A 25,586-nucleotide genomic window follows, 5' to 3' on the forward strand; every position below is an offset into this window, starting at 1 on the left:
CTCCTGCAGGTTCAATGGAAAGGCGCACTTAATGTCATATCCTGCTTGGCCCTCGTTTGAAAGGTTAGCCCTTATTCCAGATATACAGGGCCATTGTTTTAGGCCTTGGTGCAAGGCAAAGAAATTTTAGGCAGGGTGGGTGGGGAATCAGAGAATCGAATCAGAGAATCATAGAGCTGGAAGGGAACTATAAGACCATCTCATCCAACCCCCTGCTCAATGCAGGAATCCACATCAAAGCATACTGGAAGACCTTTGATAGATTTGTAATTATTATGTTTAAACTCTGCTTTTAAAGTGAATCTGTCTTTGCGTTTCCTTTGAGATTCCTCCTGATAGTGGAGGAATAATCACATGTGGCGCACGATATGGTGAGGGGGCAAGGATGTCAATTGACCTGCCTTGCCCTGTTGGTGTCCTGATGCACTGAAATGCACGGGATGAAAGGAAGATGTGGAAACACTGTGCAAGCAAGTCAGGACAAACGCAGAACGAGTACTCATCATTGTATTACCTCCCTGCAAACAACTCAGAAAGAATGCTCAATAAAAACCTCTGAACACAAGAAGATCGCTACTGGATCTGGCCATCTAATCCAGCATCCTCTTCTCATAGTGGCCAACCAGATGCCCTTAGGAGGGAAGCCCGCAAGCGGGACCAGAGCACAAGAGCATCACTCTCTTCCTGCAGTTTCCAGCAACAGCTATACTGCAGTGGCAAATTCAGAAGTGCGGGGTCCTTTCATGTTAATCACAGCCATGTGCCTCTCCGTTGTTGTTTTTTGTTCTGGGGTTAAGAATGAGATCCTTGATAATGCCTAGGAATCAATATGTATGAAAGAGGAGAGTGTTAGCTACTGAGAAGAATCTTGTCAATGTTTGACTCACCTCCTTTCACCCAGATTGACTCCAATCCGCAGGACAGGACAAGGAAGCATGCTAGAAGACTGTTCTCAGTGGCTAACACATTTCCCTTTCATGCTGATTGGCTCATAGGATGCTGGAGACATAGGGACCCTGCTCCCAAAAAAGTAAAGGGTCTAAGACCCCCTGAGACCCTACACCTCTGAGCAATGGGTATTCAGAAGCAAATCAGATCTGGTGTTCTGCACTTGCGCAAGCAAACCAGGAGCAATGCTCAATAAATAAATCATCTGGAGGAGCTTTCTCGTTGGCGAAACCTAAATTTCCTAGGATGCCCTTGAATCCATCCTGCAATATAGTGACAGTCTGGACTGGAGGCACTCACAGCGATGGGGAAATGCACTAAAAGTGTGGGATGAATGAATGATTCATGAGAAGACGTGTAAACTCAGCGCAAGCAAATCAGGACGAATACTCGGTACAGGCCAGCTAGATATAATCTAAACTCCCCGTGAGCTTTGTGCAGGCAAATGAGGATGAATGCACAATCAACAGGTTGTCTGGAGAGCCCCTGCCTCAATGTCTAGCTTGCTTTGTTCCAGAGAGAGAGAGAGAGAGGTTTGAGCGCCAGGATTGTCTCCTGGGCCTGTTCCAGCACATTGCATCCTGGACCAGGCTGGCCAAACACCTCTCAAGGTCGACCACAAAGGAACAAAGGAACTTCGCCAAAGGCCTGCCGAGTGTGGGACAGGTGCGTGGGCCGTGTCCAGACCAAGATATGTCAGGGAGGGGTGGAAGAAGGTTGAGAACCCAGCGCATGGATGAGGCCCCAAAGGGATTTTTGCAGCGGTAACGCCTGGAACAGAAGGGCAAGTGTCCCAAATCCATAAGTGTTCAGGGTGTTTTTGTTCACTCGTCTGCCCATACAGGCACCCCTTTGTCAGGAAAGGCAAATGCAGAGCGGGGGTGGTTTGTGAGAGCAGCTCTCTGTGCGAGCTCAGAGGGCCACCCTGCTCTTGCTGCACAGATCCCGAGGGTCAAAAAGCCCCACCATCTCTCCCTAGAGCATAGTATGTATCTGAAGTCTTTCCGACACCCACCACACTCCCAAAATAGCACCCCAGTCTTCCTGCCTCTGTGGTTTCTCTCCCTCCCCCCCCCCCCAGCTCACCGGATGCTTCCACACCTTAGCATCTTCTGCTCTGAGCCACTCTGGCTACTTTCCCTTCTAACCACAGGAGCCGTGCACAGTGTGTCCGCGATGTGGCCAGCTGCCCTGCCTGTCTGCTGGCTGCTGTGGGGGCTCTGGCACCCTGTCCCCCTTGCCAGCTCCTTTCTGACCCCAGACCTGAGCACGGTGAGGAGGCTTGGAGGGGGCGGGGGCGGTGATGGGTGCCCAAGTGGGCAGGGGTGGACTGAGAAGCGATCAGGGGGTGTACGCAAGTACAGTGGCTTGAAAGACGGTGTCTGTTTCTTGGTTTTCTCTCCTGGCAGGGCTCCTGTGCCTTTAATAACTGCCTTACAGACAGACATTCAACAGGTGATGCTTAGGGCTGTAGGAAGGTGCCTTATACCAAGCCAGAACTTTGCTCCTTCTAGCACAGCATTGCCTACTCTGACTGGCAGCAGCTCTCCAGGGTGTCTCTCCCAGGCTTACCTGGAGATGCCATTGGGGACTGAACCTTCTCCATGCGAAACAGGAGCTCTAACCACTGAGCCACGGCTGCCGGCCCATCGCTGCTCATGCCATACCAGAAAAGGCTATTTGTTTGCTTCTGTAGACGAGGGCACCGAAGCCAGCAGCAAAGGTGACTGGGGGCTCCCCAAGAATGTCATGGAGGAGGAACGTAGCCCAAAGTGCCAGCCACTGGCAGGATGAAGATGGTACAGCTTTAGTGAAAGGAGAAAGGGAGAGAAAAGGGGGCCAGTTTGTGCCCTTTGGGGGGGGGAGACCCTTAATTAACCCTTTCCCTGCCTTTTTGCTCCTGTCTCAGTCCGAAGTGACCCAGCTGTTCCAGGATTTTATGAGACGGTTCAATAAAAGCTACCCAAACAAAGAAGGTAATGGAAGTATTGCTCTCTGTGGGGTGTTGTGGGGTGGGGGTCAGAGCATACGGTGGGAGGCGAGGGGTCCTCTTTGGAGACAATGGGCTCCACCAATGGCTGCTGATCCTGCCCAGCTTTCCTCACCAAAACAACCACTGGGGAGAAATTTGATTTGGTTTGCACTGAAAGGCAAATCTACCGAATCCGCACTTTGGTCTCCTGTGCCCAATTATGCTGCCTCCACAGCACCAAAAATGGATCAAGTGCTGCTCGCTTGTCTTCACAGTAATCCGAGGAGACTTGTGGTCATGGTGATACCCATTTTACAGACAGAGCAACTGAGGCAGAGGGAACTGAATTATTAGTGCAGCCTTGGGCTCCTACTGGGAGGAAGGGCGGGATAGATAGATAGATATAGCTAGTCAGTTACTTAGTTGCTTAGTTAGTTTCACGGCTGAGCTGAACCTGATTGTTTTCCCTGTACTGGCTTTTTCATGGGGCTTTCAGTCAGGGCTTGCTGTGGTAGCTCAGCTTGAAAAACTATTCTCAGGGCTTTGATAGCATGCAGGGGCCTCTGAGCATGGACAGAGTGCTTTCTAAGACCACCCCCCCACATCTGGGTTTCTTGCAAACACGATGGTGTGTGTGTGTCTTTAGATCAAGGATGGGGAGTCTGTAGCCTTCTCGATCAAAGGTCCGTGAGCTTCATTTAGGTGGTCTGTGGCGTGTCTGTGGATTTGTGGTTCAAGATAAGAGATAGCACATCCATCGCGTTAAATACTCATCTTCATTTTTAATTGCATTTTCATGGCTTGTTTTATTTGTTACAGTGTATTTTATTGTATTAAGATTTTAATTCTGTGGAATTCACATCATAATACGGTTATATATGTCTAAGAAATAAAAGAAGTAATAAAGAATACAGTGGCCAGCGTGGTTAGTGGTTAGAGCAGTGATTCTCAAACTTTTTTGTTTCGCGGCGCACTGTGAAACATATAAAAATTTTCTGGCGCACTTTGTGTACAAAATTAAAAATATATTACTATATTTTAAACTATGAATAAAAATAAACTATAGAAGACTATTACTTGCCCCATACAAATGGGTTTCTTCTCATTTTTAAAATATACTTTCATAATATTTGAGGCACGCCTAGCCACCTCTTCAGGCGCACCAGTGTGCCTGGACGCACAGTTTGAGGATCACTGGGTTAAAGTGTCAGATAAGGACCTGAGAGACTAGAGTTCGAATCCCCACTCACTCATGAGGCTCGCTGGGTGAGTTTGGGCCAATTACTGCCTCTCAGCCTAACCTACCCTATAGTGTTGTTGTGGGGATTGAGGAGGGGGAGGACTATGTACGCCACCCTGAGCTCCTTGGAGGAAAAGGTGGGGTATAAATGCAATAAAAAAATCAATATCACACGGCAGCTAGCACAGTGCATTACAACTTCTGCAACAGGCAGAAAAAGCATCAAGCGGTCGCCCAAGACCTGCACGAATTTTCAAGTGGTCCGTGGTTGAAAAAGTTTGGGAACTGCTACTCTAGATGTAGTTGGACTCCAGCTCCCGTCAACCCCAGCCAGCATGTCCAATGGTCACGGATGATGGGAGGTCAAGTCCAGCAACATCTGGAGAGACTGAGAAGTTCCCACCCCTGCGTTAAGTGGCCATTTGTACTTCTCAGCTTACTTCCAAAGGTGGCAAGCCAGCCCTTCTGCTCCTGCTTGGGGGGCCCTCCAGCTGAGTGGGGCCCTGGGCTTCTGCCCCAAAGCCTTTCTCTGGTGGCACCACTGACCTGCCTTCCACACACCCCTCCTCTCTTGCTCTCTGGCCCCAGAGATGCATTGTAGGTTCAAGATCTTCGCACACAACTTGGACGTGAGTCGTGAGCTGCAGGCTGCGGAGCTGGGAACTGCTCAGTACGGGGTCACCCGCTTCAGTGACCTGACAGGTAAAAGCAGGGGTGCGGAAAAACAGCCGAAAAGGGAGGCTGGATGTTGGGTGCTGTTGAAGGATGCCTCATCATGGAGACGAAGGTGACCCAAGGCTGGGGCTTGATTCACGGAGGTATTCCCCCTGCAGGGCATGCACAGGGGGATACACAGTTATAGAGGGCTCTTCTTATTCTCAGGCAGGTAGAAATCCAACAGGGGAAAACATCTGATTGTGGCACTTCCATGCCAAGAAAGGCTCTACCTGCTGAACTTGGGTCTGTCAAGTAGCTGTTAGGGGCAAAGAAACACTGAGTAAGAGGCACAGTGTAGTGGCAAATTCAGAAGTGCAGGGTCTCTTTATGATATCACAGCCATTCCCTCACTCATTTTTGTGTGTGAGAATGAGATCCTTGTTAATACAGGCATCCCTAGGAGCCAAAAATCATGAAAGGGGAGTGTTAGCTGCTGAAAAGAGTCTTCTCAGTGGCTGACTCGCCTCCTTTCACTCTGATTGGCTTCAAATCAACAGGAAAGGACAAGGCAGAAGACTCTTCTCAGTGGCTAACCCACTCTCCTTTCTTGCTGATTGGCCCTTAGGAAGCTGGAGGCATAGGGACCCTGCTCCCAAAAACGTAAGGGGTCTAAGACATCCTGAGTCCTTGGACAACTACACCCCTGTTGAGAGGGGGAAAACTCAGCTCTGAAGTCACATCCACACCGTACATTTAAAGTGCATGGCTTCCCCCAAAGAATCCTGGGGACTGTAGTTTAGCCCCTCACAGAGCTACAATTCCCAGCATTCTAAACAGTTCCCAGGATTCTTTGGGGGAAACTATGTGATTTAAATGCATGGCGTGGATGTCACCTGAAACCTTCAAACCAAACAAGAGATGTCAACGTTCAGGCAGGGCTCCAGAGCATCTCGGGGTTTAGGAAGCAAGAACAGAGGTTGGGTGGAGAAAAAACACTTCATACAAAATAATTCCAAATACTAGAACTCAGGGCCATCCAGTGAAAGTGAACGTTAAAAGTTTCGGGACAGAGAAAAGGAAGGGCTTCTTCACACAGTGCATAGATAAACGACGGCGTTTGCTCCCACTAGAGAGCCAGTGTGGCATAGTGGTGAGAGTATCAGACTAGGACCTGGGAGACCAGGGTTGGAATCCCCACACAGCCACGAAGCTCCCTGGGTAACCTTGGGCTAGTCACTGCCTCTCAGCCTCAGAGAAAGGCAATGATAAAACCCTCTCTGAATACCACTTACCATGAAAACTCCATTCATAGGGTCCCCATAAGTCAGAAATGACTTGAAGGCAGTCCATTCACATCGCTCCCACTAGTGGTAGCCACTGTGAAAATGGAAATAGACTGCCTTCAAGTTGATCCCGACTTACGGTGACCCTATGAATCGGGTGTTCATGGTAAGTGGTGTTCAGAGGGGGTTTCCCATTGCCTCCCTCCGAGGCTAGTCCTCCCCAGCTGGCTAGGGCCTGCTCAGCTTGCCACAGCTGCACAAGCCAGCCCCTTCCTTGTCCGCAACTGCCAGCTGGGGGCAACTGGGCTCTTTGGGACTATGCCGCTTGCCCACTGCTGCACAGGTGGTAGAGCATGTAACCCCTGAGCCACTCCCTGTGGGGATGATCTTTAGCTGGCCCTTTACCCCCAGGAGACACGAGCGGGGATTTGAACTCACAGACTCTGGACTCCCAGCCAGGCTCTCCTCCCCACTGTGCTATGGCTTTAAAAGATTAGACAAATTCATGGAGGATCAGGCTACCCGTGGCTACTAGCTATGATGGTTGTGCTCTACAGTCAGAGGCAGCATGCTTCCGAATGCCAGTTGCTGGAAACCGCAGGAGGGGAGATGCTCTTGCTCTCCGGTCCTGCTTGCGGGTTTCCCATCATGGGCATCTGGTTGGCCACTGCAAGAACAGGATGCTGGACTAGATGGGCCACTGGCTGGATCCGGCAGCCAGGCTCCTCTTATGTTTTAATGCTTTAGTGTCACATGTAAACATATAACCAGGTATGGAATCATAGAATAGTAGAGTTGGAAGGGGTCTCTAAGGCCATCAAGTCCAACCCCTGCTCAATGCAGGAATCCAAATTAAAGCATCTCTGACAGGTGGTTCTCCAGCTGCCTCTTGAAGGCGTCCAGTGTCGGAGAGCCCACTACCTCTCTAGGTCATTGGTTCCACTGTCGTATGGCTCTAACAGTTAGGAAGTTTTTCCTGATGTCCAGTCTAATGCTGGCTTCCTGCAACGTGAGCCCATTATTCCGTGTCCTGCACTCTGGGACGATCGAGAAGCGATCCCGGTATTTAAAACCAGAATGAAAACATATATAATATAAACACTTGCTGCATAAGTTATGTTGACTAGACCATCACTTTCTTTCATGAAACAAAGATATGTGTTTTGTAAACGATGTGTTTAATTAAAATACTTGTTCTTTAAAATGTTTTGCCATTGCAGTCCTATGTCTATTTACCCAGATTTAGGTGCCGCTATGGTCAATCAGCGTGGCTTACTTGTGGGAAAGTGTGCGTGGGATGCCAGCCCTAGTCTTGCTTTTATATGGGACAGCAAAGTTTTGAAATGTATTTTGTACTGGATAATACTTCCGGTTTGCTTTTCTAGCTTGGTCAGGAACAGAGGTGCAGGGAGGTAACATTGTGCCCTGAAAACTTTATGCCACAGTCATATGGTACGGCACAGGTGTCGACCCTTTCTTCAGCCCAAGGGCCACATCCCCTGCTCGAGGAATCTTATAGGGTCTGCATGCTGGTGGTGGGTGGAGCCAGAGGAAAAAATGGGTGGAGCCACAAATGTAAACGGTACTTTTGTATGGTAGGCTAGTTTCTACACACACTTGCACGCCCCTCTCTATCTTCCATCCGGGCAAGCAAGAGGTCTGATCAGAGTTCAAGAATACATCCTAGCCAGGAAAAAACACTCACAGAGGATGTGAAGCAGGCCTGGTGAGGCGTATGACCTGGGGAGAGTCCCGAGGGCCAGATACGAGAGGCCCGGAGGCCATATGTGCCCTGAGGTCTCATGTTCCCTATCCCTGCACTCCACGCACATGTATATGATATACAGGAGTGTAGGTCTCGGGGGGTCTTAGACCTCTTCCTTTTTTGGGAGAGGGGTCCCAGCCGGGTCCCTATGTCTCCAGCGTCTTACGAGACAATCAGCACAAAATGGGGAATGTTAGCCACTGAGAAGAGTCTTCTCAGAGGCTTCCTTGTCTTTTCCTGCTGATTGGAGCCAATCAGAGTGAAACAAGGGGAGTCAGCCACTGAGAAGACTCTTCTCAGTAGCAAATACTCTCCTCTGTCCCGCTTAATGGCTCCCAGGAGTGTCTGTCGTTGTGGGAAAAGGCATGTGTGGGAAGGATTGAGGAGTGTGGAGAAGATGATGGAGAGCAAGTGAGCAAGTGAGGAGGCGCAGCGGTGAGGGGGTGTAGCATGGCTATCACGAAGGGACCATGCATGCCTGAATTTGCCACTATGCTACTGATCATATAGACCTATATTCATTCTTACACTCACACAAGCGATGTGGTGACTGCCTGAGCATGCTGTCTCCGTTTTCCAACCCCACAGAAAGGGAATTTGTGAGCATGTTTGGCCTCCCCCAGCCCTCCGAGCCCAGCCTGCCCCCCACATTGAGGCATGCCAATGAATCCCAAGTGGGGGAAACACGCAAATCCTGCGACTGGAGAAAGCGTGGTGCCATCACAGCCGTGAAATTGCAGGTAAGGGTGCAGTGGGATTGCACAATATCTTAGCAAACTACACCCATCCCATAGAAGGGTGGTGGTCAGCAGAGTAGCTGGAACCTTTCCCCTTTGGGAGGTTATAAGGCCCGTGTGAACATTGCGCCCTGGGCTCCTGCTGGGAGAATATAAATCAAATAATAAACAAACCAACAAACATGGATCCCCCAACTCTGTGCTCCCTTTTGCCAGAGCAATGGGAAGGTGTCCAGCAGCTGGAAGCTCTGCTTCCATTCAGAGAGAGCGCAGGAGACTTAAGGGGCCTTTCTGAAAACATTTCTTGTAAGAAGAGCCTGGCTGCCGGATTAGGCCAGTGGCCCACCTCGTCCAGCATCCTGTTCTCACAATGGCCAGTCAGATGCCCCCAGGGGAAGCCCCCAACAGGACTTAAACGCAACAGCAACTCTTCCCTTCTGTGGCTGCCAGCAACCGGCATTCAGAGGTATACTGCTTCCGACAATGGAGGGAGAGCGTGGCAATCGTGGCTAGTAGCCCTTGTGTGTATAGAGGTGAGCAGGGAACACAGGCAGCCAATAAGAGTCTCAGCAAAGTAGAATCAGAGCCGGTCCTGGAATCCTACAAGATACATCAAGCTTCTTCTTCCAAGGCTGTCTTGGGGCTAGGAATTTTATTTCTTTTCTTTATTATTACATTTATATCCCACCGTTTCCTCCAAGGAGCTCAAGGTGGCGTACAAACACGGTCCTCCCTCTCCCGCTTTTATCCTCACAACAACCCTGTGAGGTAGGTTAGGCTGAGAGACAGCGGCTGGCACAAGGTTACCCATGGCTGAGTGGGGACTTGAACCCAGTCCAGCACTCTAACCACTATACCACACTGGCTCATTTTTCTACCCTTGCATCCAGTTCTTCAGATTTCTGCAGCAATTTGAGAGGCTTCTTTTTTTTAATCCTCATGAAAATTCTTCAGCATTTTAGTGCAAATTTCTCAACATGGATACATTTTTGAATGCAGTTTTGACTGATGTGCACATTTTGGCAAGCAATTTTTCCTAATGTAATGCATTTTTGTTACGTTATTTTCCATATGTTCGCTGTGTGCACGCTTTCTCCTAATAGATGCAGTTTTTACAATACTGCATGGCCGGAGAACTGCGTCGCAAAATCCAGACCAGTGCAAATTTCAAAGGATGGACGTGTTCCGCTTCTCATATTGTTTTGGAAAGTGCAAATTTGGATAAACTTGGCTTTAAATACAAACTAAATCAAATTTCCCGCAAACCCTGCCATTGCGATGAATTTGTCTGGATAGTTCTGATCCATGTTAGGTCTTACAGGGGACAGGAACAGGTGTGTGTGTGTATTAGATATCCCAGAATAATAAATCCTGGTCCCTGAAATCTCTTTACTTCCCAGGGCACAGAGTGTCGGTCTTGCTGGGCTTTTGCTACTGTGGCCAACATCGAAGCGTTGTGGAACATCCACAGACATATGCCACGGAACCTTTCGGTACAGGGTATGTTGAGCACCAGGTGGGCAGGGGTAGGGTTGGCCAGAGATAGGCAGTGGGGGGGTGGTCAATTTTGACATTCCAGGGCACATAATGATAGCCCCCCATAGTCACCCCCTCCTCCCAAGAAGAGTCCAAAAATGCATGCATCTGGGTTGGCTATATATGTTCATGTGTGGATACATCAGGAGTGGGAACCTTTTCAGCTCAGTTGGATGGTGGGCTGGCCCGCCCATCTGTCAACCACTGGTAGGGACGGGCAAACATCACCATTTTGGTTTCTCCCAGTTTATCATTTTCCACTCTTAAGTTCCGCTCTCCACATTGATTTGCGTTTTTTTTTTTAAAGTCCTCATGAATATTCATCAACATTTTAGTGTGAATTTCTCCTAGTCTACACCTGTTTATATGCCATTTTGCCCAATAGACACATTTTTGCAGACCAGTTTTCCCTAATATAATGTATTTTTGCACGGTGTTTCCACTACTGTAAGCATTTCAATGCATATGTTACCTAACTCTGCATTTTCATACACTTTACTTGGCTAGAGAACTGCGCTGCAGGTTTTGTAGAAATGTGCATTTCAGAGGATGACTCTGTGTTCAACTCTGGTATTGCTTCCAAATGTGTGAACTAGGTAGGATTATCTTCAAATGCAAACTGAATTGAAATTGTCTCCCCCTCCTTAATTACCAGACGTCACCAAGACACCAGAAGACTTGAGTTCAAGTCGTGCTGTGAAGGGAGATCCCAGACAATCCAAGCATGGCTCTTTTAAGCTGAACTCGCAAAACTATCTCAGAGCTGCATATCCTGTGCCATCCTTGCTAGCTGAAACGATTTTGCTTTTCACCAAGCTCTGATTCTGCGTGGGGATTACATCCCAAAAGCTGGAGACAGATTCCTAGTTATCAAGAGACCCTCTGTTTTCATTGGCTGTTGTTTAGTTAATGGGAGCTACTCGTCCTGGACCCAACAATCAGCCTAGCAAATAACAGTTATGCTGAAAATTGTGGTTGATTTTCACATTAGGTGCAAATGATCAGTGGCGGCTGGTCTGTTAGGGCAAATGGGGCATTCCCCCACCAACCTCGCTTTGCCCTCAACTTCCCCCTTCCCACATGCCTTCCTTCTTACTTGCAACTAGAGATGGGGGGAAATTTTGATTCTGTTTGCATTTCAAGCCGAAGCTACCAAATTCCCACTTTCCAAAACAATGTTGTTGTTATGTGCCTTCAAGTCAATTACGACTTATGGCGACCCTATGAATCATCAACCTCCAGTAGCATCTGTTACAAACCACCCTGTTCAGATCTTGTAAGTTCAGGTCTGTGGCTTCCTTTATGGAATCAATCCATCTCTTGTTTGGTCTTCCTCTTTTTCTACTTCCTTCTGTTTTCCCCAGCATTATTGTCTTTTCTAGTGAATCATGTCTTCTCATTATGTGTCTGAAGTATGAGAACCTCAGTTTCATCATTTTGGCTTCTAGTGACAGTTCTGGTTTAATTTGTTCTAACACCCAATTATTTGTCTTTTTCGCAGTCCATGGTATGTGCAAAGCTCTCCTCCAGCACCACATTTCAAATGAGTTGATTTTTCTCTTATCCACCTTTTTCACGGTCCAACTTTCACATCCATACATAGAGATCGAGAATACCATGGTCCGTATGATCCTGAGTTTGGTGTTCAGTGATACATCTTTGCATTTGAGGACCTTTTCTAGGTTCTCTCACAGCTGCCCTCCCCAGTCCTAGCCTCCTTCTGATTTCTTGACTATTGTCTCCATTTTGGTTAATGACTGTGCCGAGGTATTAATAATCTTTGACAAGTTCAATGTCCTCATTGTCAACTTTAAAGTTACATAAATCTTCTGTTGTCATTACTTTAGTCTTTTTGACGTTCCAAAACAATATGTGAACTGAAACTCAGCCGTCCTTCGAAATTTGCACTTCTCTGAATATTGTGATGCCGTTCTCTAACCAAACAATATTTTTTAAAAATGTATGTATTAGGGGAAAGTGTGCAGAAAAATGAATATATTGATGAAAATAACACACCAAAAATGTGTTATGTTTGGGGAATGCTTGCCAAAAGATGTACAGTAGTCAGAACTGCATATAAACATGAGTTTCGCAGGAATCACTTGTGCTAAAATGCTGGAGAATTTTCATAAGGATTTTTTTTTAAAAGCGAATTGCTGCCAAATGGACAAATCCTTCCGTCCCTTTTTATCCCCGGGCGGGTGGGCTGTCAACTTCCTCTTCCTCCTTCGTCTCAGGGCTGCCCTCCTAGAACTCAACAGGCAGGGAGACCAAACTGGAATTAGTTGGCTTCTCTTCCTCCCCCAATCCAAATCGGCACCCGCCACGGCTGCAGATTATTTTCTTCGTTGTCTTTCCACTTAACTCTTTCCATCTGGGGTCGTTTCAGTTTGACCTTTTGGATTTATTTCTTAAAAAGCAGATTATGGGACTAAGCTGTGCCAGGGACCACCAGAGTGATAGTGAGTGGGTGTGGGGAGGTGGGGAGCCTGAACCACCGGTCAAGTGTGGGATTCTGTGTTTTTTTTTAACCAGGCTAACTCTTCGCTGTTCCTTTTCAGAGTTAGTAGACTGCACATACAAGAGCGGGGAAGGTTGCCAAGGAGGGTTTGTCTGGGATGCGCTCCTGACTGTCTACAGGAGCAGTACGTAAACCTTTGGAAGTCCCTACTCACTATATTGTTTCTTTTATGTAACAATGGCCTTTATATCCCACCTCTGCTCCAAAGATATCAAGGAAGAGTATTTATTTATTAGATTTATATCCTGCCCTTTCTCCCAGCAGGAGCCCAGGACGGCAAACAAAAGCACTAAAACCACTCTAAAACATCATAGACTTTAAAATATATTACAACAAATCATTAAAATATATATATTAAAACATCTTTAAAAATACCTTTTTTTAAATTAAAAAATGCTTTAAAAACGTCTTTTTCAAAAAAAGCAATTCCAACAGAGACTCAAACTGGGATATGCATGTAGAGTATGCATGCCCTCCCCATTTTACCCTAACAACAACCCTGTGAGGTAGGGATGGGGTGCGTGAAGCTTTGCAATGTTACTAGCTGAGTAGATATTATTTTGTTTATTTAGTTAAATTTATATCCCAAAGGGAGCCCAGGGCAACAAACAAATGATAAAGCATTAAAATAATATTTAAAACAAAACATCTTTAAAAACACAATGCACAATGTCTTAGCAAACTGCACCCATCCCATAGAGGGGGGGGATCGGCAGAGTAGCTGGAACCCTTCCCCTTTGGGAGGGTATAAGGCCCATGTGAACATTACGCCCTGGGCTCCTGCTGGGAGGAAGGGCGGGATGTAAATCAAATAATAAACAAATAAAATAAATAGGGCTGGGAGAGAGACCCCTTGCCTGAAATCCTGGAGAGCTGCTGCCAGTCAGTGCAAACAATACTAAGCTAGATGTACCAGTGATGTGGTGTCATATAAGGCAGCTTCCTCTGGTCCTATCTATTTAGTTATTAAATTTATAACCTGTCCTGCCTCCCAAAAGAGCCCAAGCTGGCAAGCAAATGGAACACTGAAAACATCTTTAAAACATATTAAAATCTCTTGAAAGCCATTCCAACACAAACGCAGACTGGGATGAGGTCACTACTTAAAAGGCTTGTTGAAAGAGGAAGGTCTTCAGCAGGCATCGAAACGACAACAGAGACAGCACCTGTCTCATATTAAAGGGGAGGGGATTGCAAAGGGTCGGTACCACCACGCTGAAGGTCTGCTTCCGATGTTCTGCGGAACGGACCTCCTGATGAGATGGTATCTGCGCGAGGCCTACACCTGCAGAGCGTAGTGAACGACGGAGTGTATAAGGGGTGAGATGATATTTCAGGGACATTCCCAGTTTAATTCAGAATTATTAAAGATCCTTGTAACATAGGGACATAGAGAGCTGCCTGATACTGAGTCGGACTCTGGGTGCATCTGGCTCAGTACTGTCTACACTGACCAACAGCAGCTGTCCAAGATTCCAGGCAGAGGTCCCTCCCAGGTACGTGAAGATGCCAGGGACTGAACCCATGAAAAGAGCTGTGGACCTTCCCCATGCCTACACTGCGGGCATTATTTATTTATTTATCATGATTTGTATCGCACCCTTCCTTCCAGAAGGTGCCCAGGGCGGCAAGCAAATGGCAAAACACTAAAAACATCTAGAAAACAGAGTGAAAACAAAACATCTTAAAAACAGAATATCTTCTAAAAACGTCTTTAAAAACAATGATAGGTTTTTGTGACACACGTGCAAGATTCCTGCTGAATATCCTTAGTTAAAGAATGTAAAAACTAATGTGGTCTTTTACGAACTTGTTTATGCAACACTGTTGACAATTGTTGTTGTGAAGATTGGACTAGTTTTTGTGTTGTTGCAATATTTGCTATGTGTTATTTTTTTGTATTACGGTGGCATTATTTTCCTTGAAATTGTTTTGTAATTGTTTGCTTTTGTTGCAAGCTATTTCAGTTATTGCGTTCTTGCTTCCTCTTTGTAAGTCGCTTTGAGTTCTATTGTTGGAAAAAGCGACTAATAAATACTAGTAATAAATAAATAAATAAATGAATAAATTCCAACTCAGACGCAGACTGAGATAAGGTCTCTACTAAAAAGGCTTGTTGAAAGAGGAAGGTTTTCAGCAGGCGCCCAAAAAATAACAGAGATGGCGTCTGTCCAGTATTTAAGGGGAGGGAATTCCAAAGGGTGGATGCCATAACCCTAAAGGTCTGCTTCCTGTATCGTGCAGAACAGACCTCCTGATAAAGTGGCATCTGCAGGAGGCCCTCACCTGCAGAGCACAGCGATCGACTGGGTATATGAGGGGCAAGACCATCTTTCAGGTTAGGGTTTCAGGTTTTGCATATTTCACATCATTTCTTGGACCTCTTTGTAACCCTCTGTATGTTCCTTCCCAGGGGGACTGTCAAACAGCATTCTGTACCCCTATGTGGGCAGAAAGCAGACGTGCCAAAAACACCGGCATCGAAAAGTTACCCAGATTGATGGCTATGCAATCCTCCCCAGAGATGAAAAATGTAAGGATTTATTGGTGCATGGAGAAATGGAACCCTGCTGGGGGAGTAGAATGGGTGACTGGTTTAAAGTGGGAAAACCTTTTTCTGTTGAGGGCCACATTCCCCCGGGGTAATCTATCAGGGGCCACACACTGGTGGAACAGAACCAGAGCCATCACACACACCCTCTGGCAAGGACTTTTGCCTTTAGTTGCCACATTGAGCTGAACAGTGTTCAACATTCTGGGAGCAAGCTTCTGAGCAGCACAGAACTCTTTGTCAGGTTAAAGTGTTCCAAAAAAATATTTACAGTCAAATTGACCAAGGGTAAAGTTATTGATCTAGACAGTGACCTGGTAAAGCTGTCAGTTCTCAAAACAATGGCACAGAAAGTTTAATGGGGTCAGTGCTAACGTGGTAGGTGACATCTTCTAACTTCCCCCTGGTTTTGTTCAGTACGCGCTCCTGATATTTTGAACATTAGTCAGGTTGCACTGATCCACCTAATGTCTGACGAGGCCTTAAGCCACATAAAATGAATGAAAGCAAGTTACGCTGCACATCCTCAGAGGCATTCATCATCATTTCTCACGATCCAGGGCTGAACCTTGACACTAGAAAATATATTCTGGGGGGAAAACACGGATTCGATGGAAAGGGCTGGGGTTTCCTATCTGCTCCACACCTCAACGCTAACTCTTGGGTCCCTCTCCCCCATCATTCCCCAGATATAGCTGAACATGTTGCTTCCAAAGGGCCTGTAACTGCTCTTCTCAACATGAAACCCCTTCAGGTAGGTGGCAAATGGAGGGGGAGAGAAACCCCATTTTACCCACTTTATTTTCCTGCCCACCTTTCTTGCTCATGCTATCTCTAGAGCAGCGATGGTTGGTGCCCAGTGGGACTGGTGGGGCGGAAGGCAGGGAGCCCAGCAGGAGGTGGAGCCAGAGCCAATGATTGGTGGAGCCAGAGCCAATGACAGGGCAGAGCCAACTCATGCTAGTTTTCTCCCATTCCATCCCTCCCTCCTAAGATCTACAAGGGCAACCCTGAGGCTAAGGAGGAACTTCCTGGCTTCTGGACTGGTTGTAAGTAAGTAAGCAGGCAGGCAGATAGGTGGGGGCTGGCTGAGAGTATGCTGAGGATAGTGGGGCAGTCAGGGGTGTAGTCATCCAGGGTCTCGGAGGGTCTTAGACCCCTTACTTTTTTGGGAGCAGGGTCCCTATGTCTCCAGCATCCTACAAGCCAATTAGCATCAATGGGGAGTGTGTTAGCCACTGAGAAGAGTCTTCTAACATGCTTCCTTGTACTTTCCTGCTGATTGGAGCCAATCAGTGTGAAAGGAGGCGAATCAGCCACTGAGAAGGCTCTTCTCAATAGCTAACACTCTCCCCTTTCATGCTGGTTGGCTCTTAGGGATGTCTGTTGTGGGAGAAGGCATTAAAAAGGATCTCATTCTCAATCCAACAGCAAAAAGGGTGGGGAGGGACCCTGCACTTCTCAACTTGCCACTATGGTACTGGGGGCAGTGCCCCATTCACCCTAATGGATCAGTCTTTGTTTTTTGATCAGTCAGTGATTTCTTTTTTGAAGGATCCATCCAATCCTTTCACTATTTTATACCTGCTCTGGTCTTCTCTCTGCCAGAGTTACAAAAAGGGCATTATCCGGATGCGTTCTGAGGCTTGCGACCCGAAGATAGAGGATCATGCAGTGCTCATTGTGGGCTATGATGAAGGTGAGTGGACGAGGCCTTCACTGTGTGTTTGTATGGGGTAGGAAGAGTGATACTGGCAAGGGAGAAAAAGGTTGCCAGTTCTAGCCCCTGAGAGGGCTCCTGTGCCTTTAAGACTTGCATAGAAGGGAAAATCCTGCCAGCAGTGGGTTTTGCCCTTCTTGCCGTATTCTGACCTGCCAATCTTCTTGACAGGGATGGGGGGGGGGAATGCAATTTTGCCGGGATTCTACTATGCCTTTGGATCATTTGTGCTTTTCAAAACAATGCCCAAACCGAAATGTGTCTGTCCTTCAAAATTTGCACTTCTCTGGATTTTGGAAAACAGTTCTCAAGCCAAAAAAGGAGCACAAAAATGCATGTTAGATGAAAGTGTGCATCAAAATGAATATATTAGAGAAAACAGCACCTCAAAACCCATTCCATTATGGGAAACTGCTTCCAGAAGTGTAAAGATTAGGAGAAATAGACTCTAAAATGTTGGCGAAATTTTACAAGGACTTAAAAAAAAATCACAAAGTGACACAGAAATGCGGTGAACGTGGGGAAAATCCAAAGTGAGAGGAACTGACATTGACACAGATTTGTTCATCCCTAGTGAGACCCAAGATGTCCTAGGATGCAAGGATGCATTTTGTGTTCATTTCAAACTGATCAGCCAGTTCTTGGGCTGTGGCTAGGCTCATCGTTAACAGGATGTAGGATTTTTTTTTTACTTAGGTTCTCCTTTTCCCTTCTACGCAGGCAAAGCTCGGCGTGGTGGATCTTGGAGCGGGCCGTACTGGATCATCCAGAACTCTTGGGGAGAGGACTGGGGAGAAAAGGTGAGCCGATCCCCAGTTGTTTGATTGCCGGGGAGTGTATGTGGGAGAAAAGCAGTGGGCACGTTATAACTTCCTGAGTACCTGGCTCGAGAGAATCAGATGGGTGGGGAAGCCCCCCAAAAGGCCCTGTTAAGGGTGAAACCATCTGTCACTAAAAGCTCTAGTGACCTCTGTGGCCAGGAGCGCTTTCTTTCAGGTTTGGCTGGTATGCCAACTGTGACCGTTCTTGGACCATGACAGCCTGACCGCAGTGGTCCATACGACAGTAACCTCAAGACTCGATCACTGTGACATGCCTTACGCGGGGCTGTCCTTGTATCTGATCTGGAAGCTGCAACTGGTGCAGAATGCAGAGGTCAGACTCCTTACAGGAGCAACATGTCATCCGAAAGAACTCCACTGGGTGCAATTTGCTACCGGACCAGGTTCCAGGTAGTTGTGTTAATTCACAAAGCCCTAAACAACTTGGGCCCAAAGAACTGTAAGGGCTGCCTGACTCCCCATGTTCCATCTCGATCACTGAGATCTTCTGATCGGGCACTTTTGCTGGTTCCCCGCAGCCCTGAGGTTCGGCTGGCCTCCACCAGGGACTGAGCCTTTCGTGTGGCAGGCCCTGCCCTGTGGAACTCCCTGCCAACCGAGATTTGTTTTTATGTTTTTATTCTGTACGTCGCCCAGAGTGGCTGGACAACCAGTCAGATGGGCGACTAATAAATCTAATAAATAAATAAATAAATTTGAGAGGCACCATCCCTTCTTTCTTTCAGGTGTCTCATGAAAACCAAACTTTTTAGACATTATTTCCCCCCTACCGAGCCAATATAGTAGCCTATAAATTCTTTAATGAAATACTTTGATGAAACTGAGGCTATCATACTTTGGACACATCATGAGAAGACCTGATTCACTAGAAAAGACAATAATGCTGGGAAAAACAGCAGGGAGTAGAAAAAGAGGAAGGCCAAACAAGAGGTAGATGGATTCCATAAAGGAAGCTGCAGACCTGAACTCACAAAATCTGAACAGGGTGGTTCATAACAGTTGGCTTGGAGGCCACTGATTCATAGCATTGCCATAAGTCAAAATTGACTTGAAGGCACATAACAACAAACAAATACTTTAATAAACAAACCAAGGAAGGAAGGTTGCTGCAGCCTTAGGACTTTATTGCATCACAATAACACATTCTGTAGAATTCAAATTGTAGTAAAATAAAATGCACATCAGGAATAAAAAAGCAAGAAAAAAGGCAGTTAAAAATCAAAATGAATGTTTAATGTGGATGTGTCATGGACCATCTGAATGAAGCACATGGACTACCAGTAGTCCATGGGACACAGTTTTTGGGAACCTCTGTTTTAGATGATTCAATATCATCCCTTTTTGTGGGCACCACAGGAGGTACTGGCAGGCATCACATCAGTGCCACTTTGCTGACCCTTGGAGCAGACGGTATTGGATTAGAACCTGTGGCCTTTCAGCTGGTGTTGGGCTCCAACTCCCATCAGCTGGTCAGCACAGCCAATGCTCAGGGAAGATGGGAGTTGTAGTCCAGCATCACCAGGAGGGCCACATGTTCCCCATCCCTGATCTAGGTGGACAGATTGATTGATAAGACAGCTTCCTATGACTTCCACCCAGGCTTAACCTCCTTGGTTTCCTGGTTTTTGAAATTTAAATCATGGGAAATTCACAGCCAGAGGCAGCATGCTTCTGAGGCAGTGGAATCCGCTCGGGGTTTTAGCCCAAACTTTCAAGGAACTGACCAAGGTGCTGAAACCTATTCCCAGCTCCTTGAAAGTTTGGACAAAAACCTGGAGCAGATTCCACTGCCCCACTGACATGGACCCACCACTGCCTGGGGCTGAGCGAGAGCCCACCTCCTCCACCCATAGAGTTTATAACCCATTCTCTTTCCACTTAGGGCTATTTCCGGATGCACCGTGGTACCAACACGTGTGGCATTGCCATGTCTACAGCGACGGCGATTGTCCAGAATTCAGGGGGAAAGAAGCCTGCACTTTGCCCTCCTTGACGGCATAACTTTTTGTGCCTGTGTGTATAATAGAAGAGAGAGGTCTACAGGAGGGGTAGCCAACAGGGTGCTTTCCTGGTGTTGCTGGAACTGATGAGAGTTGACATCCAACAACTTCTCAAGGGCACCACCAGGTTGCCTACCCCTGACTCTACAGTGTGCCACCCCCGCTCTGGTAGCATCAGGCCCGGTTTCAAGGGCTTTTCTCTCTCTCTCTCTTGCATGTCTTCTAATGCAGACTTTGGGGCTGGTGGCTCCAATGTCAGCAGGGCAGTGAATCTGCTCTGGGTTTTAGTCCCAACTAAAGGCTGAACTGCTGAACAGGTTTGACAGCCCCCCGAAAATTCAGACTAAAATCCAGAGCAGATTTGTTGCCCCACTGACATGGAACCAACAGCCTCCACTGCCTGGGGAACCTGAGGCCCTCCAGATGTTGCTGGACTGCAGTGTCCATCAGCCCCATCCAATGGCTAGGGATGCTGGGAGTTGTAGTTCATCAGCTTCTGGAGGGCCAGAGGTTCCACACCCGTTTTAACACCACGAGCTGTCATCTTCCAGCCATACTTTTCTAGTGCTTTATGTCAGCAGACAGTGCAGACCCCTGCGACGGCTCAGGCACATTTATTTTTCCTGCTAAGGGGCTGCATGCTGGCAACAGAGCAGGACTGAAGCCTACAGTGGCTGGAGCCAGAGCCGAAATTGCCTGGGATCACCCCATTCTCTCTCTCTCTCTGCCCCCTAGTGGTGGAAGGACAGATTGTTCTCACCATAGGTCTGTGAACTGGTCACTTGCAGAACGCTTTTGAAATGCAGCCAAGGGCCATCAGCAGCCCAGCTCTCTAACCATGTAGAAGGATGTAGACCAAAGAGTAGAACTAGGGAACAAGAGCCAGTGTGGGGTGTGGCAGTTAAGAGTTTTGGGGCAGGGGTCACATGCACACAATACATTCAAAGCACAGGGCTTGCCCCAAAGAATCCTGGGAACTGCAGAGTTCTGTACAGACTGTGCTTTCAATGTGCTTCAACTGTATTGTGGCGATGGGACCTCAATTCACGTGGATCAGGAATGGATGAATCCGTCAGCGCTTGGTTTCTCTGGGTCCCATTTTCCCAATCTTAAATTCCATTCTCCACCTTTCCGCAAGAATTTGGTTTTTTTAAAAAATCCTCATTAAAATTCTCCAGTCATTTAGTGAGAATGTCTCCCACTATGCAACAGCTTTGACTCTTAATATACACATTTTTGCAAGCAATTCCCCTGATATAGAATGCATTGCTGTATTTTACTTTCACCAGTGTGACATACCCATTGGTACACAATGGTACACATTGGCTGAAGAACGGCAAAGGAAAACTGTGTTCCGTTTTGTGCATTGGTTCAAGAAGTGCGAATCAGGTGGTTTCTCATTAAATTGCAAAACAATTTTAATTTCACTAGGCTAGACCCAAGTTCAGTTTGCCATGATGTGACCCTACTAAGCAGACTCTGGGCCACTCATTCTTCTCTCATCCAAACCTACCTCACAGGCATGTTGTAAGGACAAAAGGGGAAGAAAACTGCATTTGTTGCCCCGACCTTCTCAGAAGGGGGCTAGACGTGTAATTCAAAGCAAATACACGTTGAGGTGAGCAGGAAATGTTTCCATTTCCCGACAATTTCATTTCTGCCCTTTTTCTGGCTAATGTGTACATTTTACTTGCAAACTCCCCCTCCCCCACCAAAAAATGCTTCACTGTCTGTTCTCGCAATGATCAGATACTATTGATTTCAGCCTTTTTTTCAAATGCAGGCTGTAATGTGCTGCATTTCCCTGGGTGGACTAACTTTAAGGCAGCAGTTCAAAATACAGCTTTTTAAAAAACATCGCTTCACACCTCTCCCCCACCCCTTTGGAGTGTTACAGAAGCAGGCCTGCATTCATGGTTTCAGATTCCGGCAAAGGCAGTTTCTGTTCTGATTAGGTCTCACATTCATATTTCACACCCCAAATGTCACAAGCTGTTTCTGGCATTCTTCTTCTTCTCTTTTGCGCTCGCTGTCCCCCTAAACTGGTTTCTTTTCCACCGCATCTCTGAAGCCATTGCCCCCCCCTCCTGTGCCTTAACGGCTGGTTGCAAGGTCTTCTGATGCAATGGGATCCTTTTCCAAATGTGTGCCCCACTGCTATTTAAGGCACAGATGCCCTGCCAGAGAGAGAGGTGAAAACCCAGGGGTGGAGGGAGAGGAATGGGTCAAGCTGTCCATCTTAATTTCTCTTTTTTCTAATCTTACGTTCAGTTCTCCAATTCAGTTTGCAATTTTTTTTTTAAAGTCCTCATGAAAACCTGTCAGCATTCTAGGTCTCCTGATATATACACATTTGCATATGCTGTTTTGCCTAAGATGCAAATTTTCACAAAGCGATTCCGCCAAATATAACGCTTGTTTGGGTGTTGGTTTTGCTATCATATTCATTTTTATGCAAACCTTACTCTGGTATATGCCCTTTGTACACATTATCGCAGAACCGCGTTGCAAAATTCAGAGATGCGCAAATGTCGAAGGACAGCTGCGTTTTGCTTTGCGTAGCATTTCATAAATTCGTTAGGTAGATTCGCGTTGAAATGCGAAGGGAGTCAAATTTCTCCTCCATCGCTAGGGCTGGGGAATTCTTTCTCGGTCCAAGGGCCACATTCCCTTCTGGGCAACTTTCCGAGGGCCACGTGGCATTGTTGGGCAGGGCCAGAGGCAAAAGGTAAATTTTCCGTTTGTTGCTCTGCTCAAAAGTGGGCAGAGCAACGAATGGAAATTTTACCTTTCTTCAGGAGGCTAGTTTCTACACATATCCCTCTATCCCTCCTGCCAGAGAACGAAGAGGCCTTGATCCAAATTCAAGGGCACATCCCAGCCAGGCAGGAACACTCAAGGAGGGTGTGGTCTGGGAAAGGGTCCCAAGGGCCAGTTAGAGGGCCCTGGGGCGCTACATTTGGCCACAGGGCCTGAGGTTTCCCACTCCTGAATGTATATCACCCCTGTGCTTTATCGACTCCACTGGCTCCCAATTTGTTTCCAAGCCCAGTTCAAAGTGCTGGTTTTGGCCTTTAAAGCTTTAAACTTTAAAACTTCTAAACTTTGCATTTTATGTATTTTAACAGTATTTTATGCATTTCAATTTACCATAATGTTTTGTGTTTTTATTGTGTATTTTATTATATATGTGTCCAATTTTATTCTAGCCGCCCTGAGTGCCCTGTTGTAGGGTAGAAGGGCGGGATAGAAATATTTTAAATAATAAAAATAAAAAATTATCCGCTTTGTACATCTGATGAAAACTCGAAAAACATTGTCTCTCTCTTTTAAGTTTTTTGCTACATGCTTAAAATAAGTCTGTTTTTCTAGGCTGTTTCCAGTGTTGTCTGTTCACTAGCGCAGCTGAAGCTCGTGGCTCCATGTCAGTGGGGCAGTGGAATCCGCTCTGGCTTTTAGTCTGAACTTTTCAAGGAGCTGCCCACGGCGCTGAGCACCTGGAAAAGCTGGAGCAGATTCCACTGCCCTGCAGACATGGAGCCACCAGCCGCCAATGTGCTTGTGCAAGGGTGAGTTTTGATGTTGTGTAAAAGAGGAATCCAATGCAACAACTCTGCTAATGGAAACTCATTGTGCAACAGATTGCACAGTCTATAGGGCCACCAAGCTCCTCAGCAGGAATCTGCTTTGGCATTCTCTTACGCCACAGCGTTCTGCTGCACAAAACATTTTGTCAGTGGAACAAGTGTACCACTGAGTGTCTTTAACTTAACGCTGCACCGGATACGACCCTCCCTCTCTCTCCATTTGAGAGTTGAGGGATCAGGGGCAGGTTTGTGATGAAAAAGCCAGTTTACCAGTATGGGCACACTACCCCATCTCAAATGGCTCCCTAGAGCCTGGGGATTAAATCATTTTACAAGGGATGTGTGTGTTTAAGAATCTCAGCAACTTCACCCTTTTTTCATCAACATTTATATTAAGCCTAATCATCTCAACATTTGTATTAAGCCTAAACCTCAGAGTGGTTTACATAAAATATAAAACTACATTAAAATTACTGATAAAAAAATCAGTTGTCAAAAACAAGTTAGCCTACCTTTTTTTCAACATAAAATCCATTTCCAGGATTCTGTTGGCAAATGAATATGTAAATTCAGCTGCCAACTGATCTGAGGTGGAAAAATCGCCTGCCGTGTTCATATGCCGTTAATCAGCAGCTGATGTTTTTCAGTGGGTGGAAATAAATGTCATCGTTATGGTAATATCTGCAGATTAAGCTGTGGACAGAGACACAGGAACAGTAGCCAGGAAGGATGGTGACACCACCGTGTAAATGGCTTACAATTGGGTTGGGACCTTGGATAAAAATCCAAGTTTTTCAAGCCAAAGATGTATTGATGTAATGGTAGATCTGATGAAGCAGTCCCTTGCTTAGGAAAACTTACTCTACAACAAATTAAGTCTCGCAAGGCCTCATAGATGGGCTTCTCTGGCATCAGAGTGACAACAGTTATCCTTTAGGTCTCTGCAAGTAAATCTGCCATCTGTTTTCTCCCAAACAAAGAGTTATGGTGATTTTGGTGCACAATCACAGAGAATTGGGGATGTGGATTATAGAAGGGGGGGGACAGAATAGTTGGAAACCCCTTGAACAGAGCATTCTCAGCAGGGGTCGGGGGGTGGCCTGGAAGAGGCAGGACATGCAAACTGAGAATTCGACTAGGCCAAGAATGGGGGAAACCTTTGGTCCTGTAGATCTTGTTGCACTACAACCCCCATGATTCCTGACCGTTGGCCATGCTGGCTGGGGCTGATGGGAGTTGGGAGTCCATCAACATCTGGAGGGCCCCAGGTGCTCTGTCACTGTATTAGGCTCCACCGAACCTTCTTGGATACTCTCTGCAAAGTGGAAATGAGAGCACTGTTAAGGCTGGGGGCCCTGGCAAATGCCCAACCTTGACAACCTCAGGAGCTGGCCCTGAAGGCACCTGTAGTCAGAAAAGGTGTGGGGGGGGAAGAGAAGCAACCAGGGCCTTAGAAACAGCTGCCTCTTTTTGAAAGGGGAAACTTAGCACATTCTTATAAGAGGGTGGTTCACAGGAGACTGTGGTTTGGGGATGGAACTTGCTTCTTCACACCTCTGTGTTCAAAAGGTGCAAATAAAAAACTGCACAGATGAAGAAAGTGACTCAAGGCAGCAGAAACAGGCTGTCCTTGTGGCTACAGCAGCCAACACCCCCCTCCCCCTCCAGACGGGAAGGAAACCGTGCCCCTCACAACGGCTCAGAGACAACCACACAACGTGCTGTGCAATCCCTTGGACTCAGAAGAGTTAGAAGAGGAGACCCTGCAGGGAAGGTTCTGAGCTGTGTTGTGTATAAAGTCGTCGCCGCTGTCCATTTGCCTGCCGCTTTTCCATAGTAAGCCATGCTCAAGGCAGCTCACAACATGACCAAAACAACACAATTCACTAAGTGACAAAATATAGAAAAATTTAGGTAAGTCAAAAAGGGAATGAAAACATCTCATCAAGACAATACCATTAAACAACCCCCTTATAAGACATACGGTCTAACAATAAAAGGCAGACACATAATCCCAACAACACACCTCCGAAATTAAGTCTCGGCTCCAAGAAAAGTCCTTAAAACACACACACACACACCCTGATAGTCTCTAGCCATCTTAAGCAACAGGTTTTTCCAGACTTGCAGCAAGATGGTCTCTGGCACCTTCAACAACAGCAGCTCTTGTTTGCTGGAATCAGCCAGGACCCCACCCTCTCCGGCCAGGTGGATACAAGCCAGCACA

The 25,586-nt window shown here is 46.8% G+C and overlaps 1 protein-coding gene across 1 annotated transcript; it reads left to right on the forward strand.

Moving 5' to 3' along the window:
• Positions 1–2,101: 2,101 nt before the first annotated feature.
• CTSW (cathepsin W) lies at positions 2,102–23,052 on the forward strand. The gene is made up of 11 exons (XM_061605818.1): positions 2,102–2,220; positions 2,858–2,924; positions 4,749–4,862; positions 8,454–8,605; positions 10,003–10,102; positions 12,700–12,783; positions 15,073–15,192; positions 15,900–15,964; positions 16,819–16,909; positions 17,651–17,730; positions 19,655–23,052. The coding sequence occupies exons 1-11, from the start codon at positions 2,125–2,127 to the stop codon at positions 19,763–19,765; spliced, it is 1,080 nt and encodes a 359-aa protein (XP_061461802.1). The 5' UTR covers positions 2,102–2,124; the 3' UTR covers positions 19,766–23,052.
• The last annotated feature ends 2,534 nt before the right edge of the window (positions 23,053–25,586 follow it).

This window comes from Rhineura floridana, chromosome 22, assembly GCF_030035675.1.
Source record: "Rhineura floridana isolate rRhiFlo1 chromosome 22, rRhiFlo1.hap2, whole genome shotgun sequence".
Classification (NCBI taxonomy): domain Eukaryota; kingdom Metazoa; phylum Chordata; class Lepidosauria; order Squamata; family Rhineuridae; genus Rhineura; species Rhineura floridana.

Coding starts and splice junctions, on each gene's coding strand:
- CTSW (XM_061605818.1), top strand. CDS start 2,125: ATGTGGCCAGCTGCCCTGCCTGTCTGCTGGCTGCTGTGGGGGCTCTGG. Junction 4,863..8,453: donor CCGCTTCAGTGACCTGACAG/GTAAAAGCAGGG, acceptor CCAACCCCACAG/AAAGGGAATTTGTGAGCATG. Junction 17,731..19,654: donor GAGAGGACTGGGGAGAAAAG/GTGAGCCGATCC, acceptor CTTTCCACTTAG/GGCTATTTCCGGATGCACCG.